Below are 12428 nucleotides of genomic sequence, written 5' to 3' on the forward strand. Positions count from 1 at the left end.
GATTCTCGAGTCAACAACTCACCGACTCTTAAGAACTGAAATAACAGATAAAACATACTGGAAATATGTTTATGGCTTGACGGTTTCACAGTTTTAGCAACATGCCTACATAATAAATAAAAATAATGTTGTTTTTTACAAACAAATAGTTGCATATTTGTTTTTCATTCTAGATATTTGACCTTGGACCACAAAACCATCAAGAGCACAGGTAGCCTATATTTGTAGCAGTAGCCAACAATACATTGAATGCGTCAAAATTATCGATTTGTTTATGCCAAGAATCATTAGGGTAAGTTAAGATGTTCCATAATAGCCAATATTTTGTAAATTTCCTACTGTAAATATATAAAACTTTATTTTTGGTTTAGTCATCTGCATTTTTAAGAACTTCAATTGAACAACTTTAAAGGCGATTTTCTCAAAATGTAGATATACTTTCAGATTCCAGATATTCAAACAGTTGTATCTCAGCCAAATATTGTCCGATCCTAACAAACCATACTTAAAAAAAAAACAGAATCAGAATTTATTGCCAGGTATGTTTACACATAATTTTTTTTTTTTTGACAGAAGCCCCACAGTGCCAAAGAATGACAGTGACGAGACGAGATAATTTAAATTTAAATATACAAATATACAACAATGTGCAAAATATCAAAAGCACAATATAGATAATAGACAATTTAGTATTTACGGGTATGTTAGGTACACATTTTAAATGTAAATAAATATGTGTGTTAAATAAATGTGTTTTGTGTTCAACGTTTATTGTCAAGTGAACATGAGATGGATTGCATGAGGGAAGAATTCGTTTTTTTCCACCTATGGTGGCCACATGTCCAAGGTCCAATTACTGTACTGTGTAAATGCACGGTGCATTTCCGTTCTTATTAATAATAATAATAATAATAATATACAAGAATATAAAAAATATTAAAGAATAAAATCGGGTGTAAAAGCTCAAATAAACTTTTAAGCTCTCTGTCAGGGACGACGTGAGGTGTCTAGTATGTCACGACGTTAAATAGCCACTGAATCATTTTACGAACCGCATCTTTAAAGAGAGCTGTTCGAAAGAACCGATTCCTGGAAGTGTGTCGGACTTCTCATCAATACGAAGTGGCGTAAGGTGAACCCGAGCATCGCCGAACTCACCCGAGGTTTACCGAGCCGTCCGTCCAGCCGGACTGCTGGAAGCAGCCGCAACAACGCCATGTTGAACGAAGTCTCCCATCTTTATGAGAAATTCATATAATGCGACTCGCTGATGTGATGCTACTACGCAAACCGGAGCAAACAAACCGCGAGACGGTCATCTGAGGAGGCGGAGAAGAACAATTCGACCGGAGAGATCCAGGGTGGCTGGAGGGGGATACAAACCCCCTACCGTCCCCATGCATAGAGCAGCTACAGCCGCCGACTTCAAAGATAAAATGACATTTTTGGTACTAACAGCCAGATCTGAATGAAATCCATGGCATAAGGTTATACACACGTTCCGGCCTTCGTAAAGAGAAGAAACGGCCAGATATTGTTGGAACGTGCGATCGTTTTCAGCTGCGTATTGTTTGTTTTGGTTTAAATTTCTGCAATGAGTTTGCCACCGAAAGTGGTCCCGAAACCGGCCGCCGTCGCTGTTAGTGGACACGTAACCGGACCGGCACCGCCAACGCAACTCCGCGCAGCGCTGACCTCCGTGTCGTTACCACCGGGAGCCCAGAGCGCTCCTCCGCCGTCAGCCGTGCAGCCTACCCAGTATCCTTCATAACAAAGCCCCTTGTGTCCCACAGCACAGATCAATGGGGAAACGAATGGGGATCTTGCTTTGTGATCACATCACCTTGCATGTTTACCTGATTATGATAATGAAATGAACGTACTAATATAAGATGGCATTACTATTACTACTAATATTAATATAAAAAACGTGACCAGGGTGGTAAGGGGGTGTGCATTGATTACATCAAAGGGATTCTTTAGTGTCTGTTGTTGTTTGCTGGTCCTCTTTGTATTTGCTTTGTTAATAGAACTCCACAATCCCAGCTCTGTGCTCAGGGTCTGTTACAGTTTCAGATCACTTACAATCTGTGCATGTTTGTATTAGTTACCTGCTGCATTTCGTAGGTTTATGATCAAAGGCTTTTTCTAAGGAACTTGTGAGATATGGCCTTTGAAAGACCCATGAATGGCATTTATACAGTTGCTTGGGTGTTGTTTCTGGTTGCTAGGGCAAAAATAGGACATTGCACTGGTGGTATGAATTGCTACATGTTGGCTTGAGCCAAATACGCTCAACTGCAAGTTCATAAAATATTATTTTCTAGAGATATGATCCATCTTGAGTGTGAGTTTATGAGATTTTTTTTGTCTGTTTATCCATCCAACAGGCAAACCGCTACACCTGTGGTTATGTTAGAGCACCTGTGTGAACTTGAGGGACATTGAGTTCACATATGTGCGTGCTACTATAACTTACGGACGAGCTGGTTAAAACTAGTTGCAAATAATTGCTCAGAAAAGAGGTTAGTTTAGAGAAAGTTTAGCGTTATATTGTTTACACATGCTGATCTTATTATCTAGCCTAAGCCATTCATACATTAAATATGTCTAGAAATGAGTACAATATTTGGATATAACTGCTTGTATTTGAAGCTGATTTGCTGTCATCACCTTTTAAGACATTTTTCATACAAAATAATATGATGCTACGTCATTCTAGTCTGCTTTTGAAATAGAATCACCTCACATATTGAAAGCATTGCTCATTAGTGTGGGTCAGGCTAAATGTATGATAGGAATCAATGCATGATTTGACGTGAGGTAATCAGTCAAGTAAAGGCTGTTTAGACACAGTCAAGTTAAGTTATTGAGCAATAGGCATACTGCAAATCTGGGCCACCCTCTTGAGCTCTTTGACAATTTTTGTCATTCTGCAAGTCTGAGCCATGATTTGCTGTGGTACATAAAAGGTGAAGTGTGGCGTTTTTGCGCAACTAAGTGTAGCCCAAACAGAAATGCACAAATAATGAAGGTTTTCAAACAGGTTTAAAGCTGCAGTATGTAACTTTTGTCAAAAAATATTTTTTACATATTTATTAAACCTGTCATTATGTCCTGACAGTAGAATATGAGACAGATAATCTGTGAAAAAATCAAGCTCCTCTGGCTCCTCCCAGTGGTCCTATTGCCATTTGCAGAAAGTCATGCGCTCCCGGTAAAAAACAACCAATCAGAGCTGCGGTCCGTAACTTTGTTTGTGTTCAAAATATAGAAAAATGTATATAATAAGCGAGTACACCATGAATCCATTTTCCAAACTGTGTTTTTACCTTGTCTTGAATCACTAGGCTACACCTATAATAAGTGTTTATATTCGGACTATTTTAGATTGCTTCGGGGGTACCGCGGCAGAGTAACCCAGTACCTTTGTGATTCTTCATAGACATAAACAGAGAGAAGTAGCTCCGGCTACAATGTTCTTCTGCAAGACGCAGGCAGTTCTGTTTATTAACCGCTAGAGCGTCAAAAGTTACCTACCGCAGCTTTAAGAGAGAGTTCACCCAAAAATTAACATTCTGTCATTGTTTACTCAGCCTTATGTCATTACACCTGTATGACTTTATGTATTCTGCCAAACACGTATATATTATTCAACAGTTTTTGTTATTTTGAAATTAACAACTGTCACTGTTTGAAATTAACAAATGCACATCTGTCAAATCCGGCAGTTTTTAGTAGAGTGAAAATGAAACTTTATACTCCTCAGACTATTTGTTTTCTGAAAATTGAATGCCTCATTCAAAGCACGGGTGACATCCTGTTTTCTTAGCATATCAATCAATCAATAGGGAAATCTACCACTCTTCACTCACTATATCTATCTTTGATTATTTTTGTAACTCTGGATGTGCACTGCTCAGGATGTCATCATTTGTTTGTCTTTTGCATGCACTGGTTTGACACTGATTTAGGTCTTCCTCAGCAGCATAATGTGGCATAGTGACTCCTTTGGCTCTTTTTCATGTGCCTTAATCATTTAATGGTAAAGACTTGCAGTGGGGTCCAAAAGTCTTGAGACAACAATCAAATTTAAACCTGAGAATAAAGTTTTCGAAATTATAATTAATTTTAAAAACAAATAAGTTCGATAAAATAGAAGTTGAAATGTTTAAAATTAGGGTTGTATATCGATTCAGATGTCCCGATTCAATTTGAACAATTTGTTTCCATTACATTCAGTGAATAAATTTTTAATACAAATTCTATTGATATTTAAAAAAAATTAACAGTAAACATCAGTTTACAATTGGTGAATTAATAAAAATATATTAAGAACCACCGTCCTGTATTTTAAACCTATTCGTTTTTATATGGTATATTTGTAAACTTTTTTTAAACAATAACAGGGGACTATAAAATGTTCTTCTTAATTTTTCTGATAATCAGATAAAGGAATAAAAAATTAATTTAATTTATCCTAATCAAATGAAAATTAAACTCTTTTTTTGTCAAACAAAGTGCTGCACAACAGAGGTTAATGGTTAAAATTAAAAAAGAAACGAATGTGATTATTCCTTTAAAAATAAAGATTTATTAATGTTTATTAGCAAAAGTAGCATTGAGTCTTAAAACTGCTAAATAGTAATATATTTTGACGTTTCTTAGCGTTAAACTAAACTTTTATTTTGATGGGTTGCCATGAAGAACTTGCAGCTATTGTGTATGTGATATGACGGTGGTTTTCTCAAATTGAAACGGTAAAATGCTAATGAAGTGACTCCCAGAGCAGCTGGAGATTATATTCAAAATTATCATATAGTGAGAAGACACTGTGAGCGTTGTCCGAGATTGAGTATGCATGTACATTAGTAAAACAGTGCTCCGTGCCATCTGCCTTTCATTCACTGTTTGCGGAAATCATTGCGCCATATCAAATGCTTCTGCAGATTTATTGTATTCCTAAAGCATTTCACCTGAGCATTGCCTATCACGCATATGGCTTTGTTCTTGGTTCTCATCAACAATATCTCCACTATGATAAGCGCTGAATGAATGACAGGCTTTTAGTTGTAACATTGCGCAAGGTAAAAAAAAAAAGGGTGAGTGGGGAAGAGTAATGATAAGATTCACGTTAAAGGGGTCATATTATGCGATTTTAAAATTTGCCTTTCTCTTTGAAGTGTTAAAAGCTCTTGGTGCGTAAATAAGTTCTGTAAAGTTGGAAAAACTAAAGTCTCAAATCAAAAGAGATATTCTTTATCAAATGTGCCACGCCCCCTAAAACGGCTTGTTCTAAAATGCCCCCACATGTCTACGTCACTATTTGGAAATATTTGCGTAATGCCGCCCAAATGTTCATGCAAAGAAAGAAGGCATGGTTTCCGTAACCACAGTTAATGTTGAAGCAGTCATGTCAGGGAGATGCTGTGTGTAGATCTAGGTGAAAGCAAAAGCACTGGCCTTCCGAAAGTAGTTGCATTTAGGAATCTTTAAGATTACTTGCAACAGAACAGCAATGCATTTTATGGATGACCGTTTCGTGAACCTAGGACAGGAGGTTATTCTGACTTTGCTTTGACAATCTGGCGATTCTGAATTAGCTACTTTAAGTATGATTTGTTATAAGTTTAAGTATTTGCAATTGATTGTTCAAATGCGGAGTTTTGCGCATCGCATCTGTATGTTTGTGCCTGCGTGCGAGTGAGAGAGATGGTCACACACTAGAGTCAGCTGTCTTAAACATCCGTGTCTTGTGTTCTGGAAACACAAACAAGCTTCATCACGGTGTCTATCACGCGACTCTGTTCCCCTTTCAGGCTTGAACTGATAGTAAAATTGAGGACATTATTAACCGTCTTTCCATTTATTTTGAAAGTTGAAGCTCGCGATTATGGAAAGGTGGATTACATTTCCGACGAGTGCTTGCGGTGTTCGGCCAATCAATAACCACTTGGTTAGTTGGCCAATCAGAGCAGACTGCTCTTGTTAGAAGAAGGAGGGACTTCTGAAAGAAAACGTTGCGTTTGAGAGAAGCGGGCATAGAGGACCTACAATAATGTACAGTATTTGGACAATAATGTGTTTTTTGAACACTGAAGCATGTCAACATATTCTATAACACCAAATACACAAAATAATGATCTTTTAAAAAGCATCATATGACCCCTTTTAATCAGATCTTGTTTTAAATGTGTGTTGAAATAAATACTGGAAAAGTTTGATTCTCAGCTTTTGAAAATCGATATCGAATCAACATCATTTAAAAAAACAATATTCGAAAAATCTTTATTTTTGATTCCCCAGATCTATTTAAAATGTAGTCTTACTAATCAAATAAGCAAAATTCTGGCATTAATCAGAGAAAATGCTCTAAAATCATGCTGGATAATATAATCTTTAAGTTTTGTCATGTCAGGTTGAGTCATTGCCTAATGCTATGAAAAACATCAGAAACTTTATTTCTGAAATTAAAAATGTATTCTCAGATTGTCATACTAATGATATAATAAAAATATAATAGCAAAAATATATATAAAAAATACAATAATAAACTATATTTCTCATAATTTTTTCCCCAAATTTAGACATATTCAATATATTTCATCATATTTTTCAATGAATATTTTTTTTTGCGTTGTGTTCTCACTTTGTTGTTTATAAAAAAAGTATTTGCAAGCATACAGAGCTTATATTGAAAAAAAGCTGAAACAAGAACAAATTATGTCTAACTTATCTCTGATTGGCCATTGTGTTCATGCACTCGACAGATGTATTTGTGATTGGCTAAAATGCATGCCGCTTCAAAAACTAGCTGTAAATATAAACCTTTGATGATCTTCACAGAGTGCGCACCCAAATATACACATGTGCGTGTTATATATAAAATGAGAAAGGTGTAAACTTTCCTTACGGTCTTCTAGGGCTGGGCGATATATCGCATGCGATGATCACGCGCATCTCGTCAGTAAAGCGGTTCTGTGATTACTGCTAAATCTCCATCACCTGCTTTCAGAGGGAGCGGCATTACGGCTCTGTCTATTAAATGCCGCTCCATCTGAAAACAGGTGATGAAGATTTACCGTTAATCAGGGAACCAGCTTTACTGACGAGATGCGCGTGATCATCGCATACGATATATCGCCCAAAGGTATCGAGATAATATTGCGAATATTCAGTATATATCCCAGCCATAATTATATTAAACATAAATGCATTTTTACCAATTTACTTAAAACATTTAGGAACTGGTTTTCTTTTAAACTGATTGTTTTAATTGCTTTTGTTTCCCTACAATGTAGAAAGTCCAGACTGTTTTAACTGTGTTTTTCAAACTTCTAATTTTTCATTGATTACATTGGCATATCGTGCCATGTGTATCACCTGGTGATCTCAGCTTTGTTGAGATCTTCCCAATCAGTTTCAGACTGTAGTTCTCTATGACACAGCTTTTATATCTCCCACAAAGAGTCATTATTGCTTTGTAATTGGAAATCGTATTATATCAGCTCAGGCTGTTCAGCAGTGATCGACATCGACCACAAACCACACGTGGGCATAAAAATGAACCATTGTGTGCACACATGGTTACACTTATGTTGGATGGAAGTGATTACATCACTTAATGCATATCACTGTCTTCCAATTGTAGAGATTTTATGATTGCTTAAATCGCAATTACAGCCCCCTCCTGTGCGAAAGAGTCACTATATTGCTTCATCTAACCGAGAAAATCGACCTAGTGGATGGGATTCCTACTCGTGGGATGTGCCTTTGGTGATGATGCTGCGTCGAGAGCTTGTGTGTAAGGCGGAGGGGGGATGGGGTGTTTGAGGGAGTGGTTGCCAGAGCGACGGGTAACATATGTGACTGGCGCTACACCCCTCAGACAATGGCAGCGCTGCTTAGCATTCAGAGTGTGAGACTTCCCACCGCCTGCCAACAATCGCCTAGGTCACAGAGAGTCTCTCACACACACACACACACACCGCCTGCCGCGAACCCAAACCTCTCAACGTAGCCTCTTTCTTAGTTCCAGCACATCTTGTCACCTGCTTTTCCCCTTTTCATCTCCCTCACACACAATCAGCCCTGAATGCCTAAAAGGTAGATGCTAAACAAGGAGGAATAAGGAACTCTCATTCTTGAAAGTGAAATAGGTGATTTTCATTTATCTGATCTCAGTTTTATGCGTAGAGATGACCACAAGTAAGCTGTTTGTAGTGTGCAATTTGACGTGTTAGCTTCTGGCTCAGCCAGTGGCATGAGTTTGGGGGCGGGACTACCAAGAAACCTGTTTCAACACATTTTTTGCATTTCCACTTGATGTCGAAATTAAATGTGGAATTGGTCAGTTGTTTGGGCTTAGTCAGATTTTTGTTTATATTTTTTTAAGAAGTTCCATATGCTTAGCAAGGCTGCATTTTTATTCATTTTTTTTATCAGATAAGTCAAATCAGTAATATTGTGAAATATCGTATTTTCTATTTTAATACATTTTTAATAAATTTATAGTTACCAATGTCACATGATCCTTCAGAAATGATTTGGTCCTCAAAAAACATTTATTACTATCAATGCTGAAAACAGTTGTGCAGCTTAATAGTTTTGTGGAAAAGTTCAAAAGAACAGCATTTATTTAATATATATATATATTTTTTTTAAGTTTTAAACTTTTAACCAATTTAATGCATCCTTTCTGTATAAAAGTACCGGTATTCGTTTATAAAAAATAAAAATAAAAATAATTATTTTCTTACTGCGCCTCAGGTAATTATTTTAGTGTAAGATTATGAAGATAAAACTTTCTTCAGTCATTCACAGAAAAGGCCCACTCAACCGAAGAATGATACTTAAAGCATTAACAACTGTTCTAATTCTATGATAAAAGTGGAGTCAAAGTCCATTTAAGGCAAGTTGTATCACTCAGCAGCCATCTTTGAATTTCCTCTCGGGCATGCAAGTATGTCCCTTCGAATCGGGAAACATCAAATTCTCAAAAACTGCTCGCCAAGCTTAAGATTAAATTCCATATTTGAAATCACCAATGAAATCTGACAAGAACTGTATCATAAATGTTGTTTATTTTGCTCAATGACCATTAGCTTATTTCTCAGGCTAGATCAGCCTACTGCACATGTGCAGTCCTGAGCGCACATCTCAAGAACACTGACTTTTTCTATAGCAACCGGGACTAATAACGGCAGCTGCAGTGATGCACTGACTTATTTAGGTTAACCAACTCTTTTACTTAGAAGGCGGGGCTTCGTTCAATAGAGCAGACATATTGATCGGTGCATTTTTCCGCATTCAAAACTATAAGAGTTTCTTGGGTATTTCTATAGTCTTTGGTGGAGTTTACACCACAAATATAATGATAATAATGACACAGGAGAACAATTTCGTTGGAATCAATTTAAGAACTTTTTCCACCTGTGTGAACAGGCCTTAAGACCTTAAGAATGTTTCATTTTGATTTCATGTTAACAGTAAGGTGCAGTGTTTGTTTGTGCACTAAACTGATGTTACCACACAGAAAAAAAAAAATACTGTTTCACACAGGTTTGTCAAACACTCCATATGCTATTGGTTAGGCAAATGGATAACCCCGCCCCAAACTCACGCCATTGGTCAAGCCATCGTTGCTGGTCAGGATAGTCAAACACAAAATTGCAGTGTTTCTAATTTTGGGGAGAACTAATAAATTCTTATGTATAGTTGTCTGCAAAATAAGCAACAAGCGATGACCCTTTACCTTAAGGTTTCTGTTTCTCAACGGTAAGAGTTGTTGTATTGGCAATAACACAACATGAACTGCATTTAATGAATTTTACATATGTGACCCTGGACCACAAAACCATAAAGATCAAATACTGAGAAATTTGCCTTTAAAGTTGTCCAAATTAAGTCCTTAGCTATGCATATTACTAATGTACATAATATCTTCATGGAACATGATCTTTAATTAATATCCTAATGATTTTTGGCATAAAAGAAAAATCAATCATTTTGTCCCATACAGTGTATTGTTGGCTACTGCTACAAATATACCCCAGCGACTTACGACTGGTTTTGTGGTCCAGGGTCATATATGCCCAGTGACCATATTCCTCTAAGAGTGCATTACATACATTGCATAAATATATGAATGCATGTGTATGTGTGTATATTGATCATAACATGAGATGTGGTCATTGAACACAGTCCTGAAAATCATGCTGTGCTTCTAGCACATTCTGGCCTGAGGTTCAAGCAATAAATCTCTTGAGCTTTCTCTCTCTTTTTCTCTCCCTCCCTCAGCTGTAGACCCTCTGTCTGCCACGTAGACAATCTTCTTCTGGTATATCTAACTTTTCTTTCTTTTTTCCCTTGTCCTTCCTTTTTTCCTTCCTTCTTTAAGGTTGTTTCTTCCTCGATTCCTTCCTCCATTCCTTCCTTTTCCTCAGTTTCTTTATTATTTTAGTTCTTTCTTTCGTTTGTTCATTCCTTCCACAGTTCCCTTCTATCTGTCACTCCATATGGTGCTTAATTGGATTTGCAGTAAGCTACCATGAAAGTTTAAGGCTACACATTTTGCCATCTCATCCTTTGCTTTCCTATGTATTCATTCAACTGTCAGTAATAATTAAAGAGCTAATGTTTAGAGAGTAAAGGACCATCACTCTCCAGAGAATTTACCTCTAATAGGATATTTTAGTGATGCTTAATAACAACTGTCTCAGTGTTTCAAAAACCCAGTTTACTCTTTGAAAATGGGTGTCCTGGCAATGTTACTTGTTTTTAGTGGGCTGCTCTTTTTGGAAGTCCAATGTACAACCGTATTTCACCTAAATGGACTTGCCTCCCAAATTTCCTAAATTGAGTTGACATTCCCATTTTGGTTTATAAGCAAAATGGAGCTGTACTGAATAGATTGGAAACATAACATTTGTTCTGTACACAATGTTTTATCTAACCGTTTGCTTTTGGAAAATGGGGAAATTCCTTCTTCACTTCTTCACACCTGTGTGCACACACTTGCGTGTCGTGCTATCAAAACACTTCCATGACCATGCAAAGGGATTTGGTTATTCAATGGAGTGCCGAACTGCGAACACAGGAATCAGATCAGCCTGTAATTCCAGTAAGGCATGCCTTGTTTCCTGCCAGAGCTTCACGAGTGTCAGCTGTCAGTTTTAACCTGATCAAATAGCCTTGTGGGTCGTCTCCCAAGCCGCATTCCTCAGGTGCACCTCTCTGAACTTGGGTTAGGAGGATGACCTGGAACAAAGGTTTCCGAAGTCAGATTCCCTACATGCAAGCCTGCATTCACATACTCATTTTGGGTTGTTCCAAATGAAGGAAAACCTCTTGTCACACATTATACCTCTCTTCCTGCCTGTTTTTTTCTCAACTCTTACTTTCCCCCATCCCCCCTTTTTCCCCTCAGAGTTTAGTTTGGCAGAAGGCCAAAGAGGTAGAAGGGGGGAGGAATGGGAAAGAGAGCGCAAATCGGAAGGCAGGTTTTCACCGAAAGACTAGAAAGTGTCCATGAGTGCATGAAGCGCACGGAGGAGGAAAGCCAGACCTCCTCCCCTTTCCCCGAAACCATGTGATCTGCTCATCTCTCACTTATAGACACCGATATTGTAACCGCCGGAGCCGGTTCCTGATATTTTCTTTCTCTTCTTCTGTCACATCCATCCATCTTCGTAGCTATCCGTGGCTATGACTGTATATCTGCGTGACCCTGTCATTCGTGTCACAGAACACCTCAGGGAGGTATGACAGCGCAGAGTTCATTATGAACTCTTTCACCTTGCTGGAAGACTTCTTTTAAGCAAGACCAGATGAGTGATGAGTATATGTTGCTCAACATATAATTGGTGGTAAAACCATGATGATATCATACAGATTGTAGGTTCCCATGTCTTTCTCACCACCTGCAACCTGAACGTATCTGCTATAACTTTCTTGGAATGGAACAACATATGTAAAGATGTGCATAAGCTTCAGATGGGACCGTTTTGGTGGTTCAGTAACAGTATTTGGATTTTGCCTTTCTGGAATTATTTTAACATTTGCCATTTGCTTCATGTGTTAGAAAACACACTGTATCCAAGAGGGTGCTGATCCGCTTCTCACATATTTGAAATTCCATGTCAGGATTTCGGTCTGGCATCTTCCTGGCCTGTGGAGGTACGGGGTCTACTGAAAAACTGAATTGGACATTTTGAAGAAGGGAGGGAGAAAATGTGTTTGTGTTAACTTTCTTGAAGTCGCTGAAGGGGATTGACAGTAATATTAATTGGCGTGAAAGAGTCTTCACCATTATCGCTGAATGAACTGAATGCTTGGTATTAGGAGACACAACGCTGTATGTTTTGCTGGTGGCTAATATTTTGTTTTTTTGACCTTCTTGGCTTCTAAAATTGACATTTCAAACCCAT

General features: G+C 37.7%; 1 protein-coding gene across 3 annotated transcripts in view; it reads left to right on the forward strand.

The window, feature by feature from the left end:
- The first annotated feature begins 1112 nt into the window (after window positions 1-1112).
- The window catches only part of LOC113111103 (eukaryotic translation initiation factor 4 gamma 3-like), a 41356-nt gene continuing 30040 nt past the window's right edge, over window positions 1113-12428 (forward strand). For all 3 annotated transcript variants that reach the window (XM_026275568.1, XM_026275569.1, XM_026275570.1), the window contains exon 1: window positions 1113-1758. In XM_026275568.1, the coding sequence (XP_026131353.1) occupies window positions 1595-1758 (164 nt within the window). In that variant the 5' untranslated portion in view covers window positions 1113-1594. The remainder of the gene's footprint in view (window positions 1759-12428) is intronic.

Source organism: Carassius auratus, chromosome 11, assembly GCF_003368295.1.
Source record: "Carassius auratus strain Wakin chromosome 11, ASM336829v1, whole genome shotgun sequence".
NCBI lineage: Eukaryota > Metazoa > Chordata > Actinopteri > Cypriniformes > Cyprinidae > Carassius > Carassius auratus.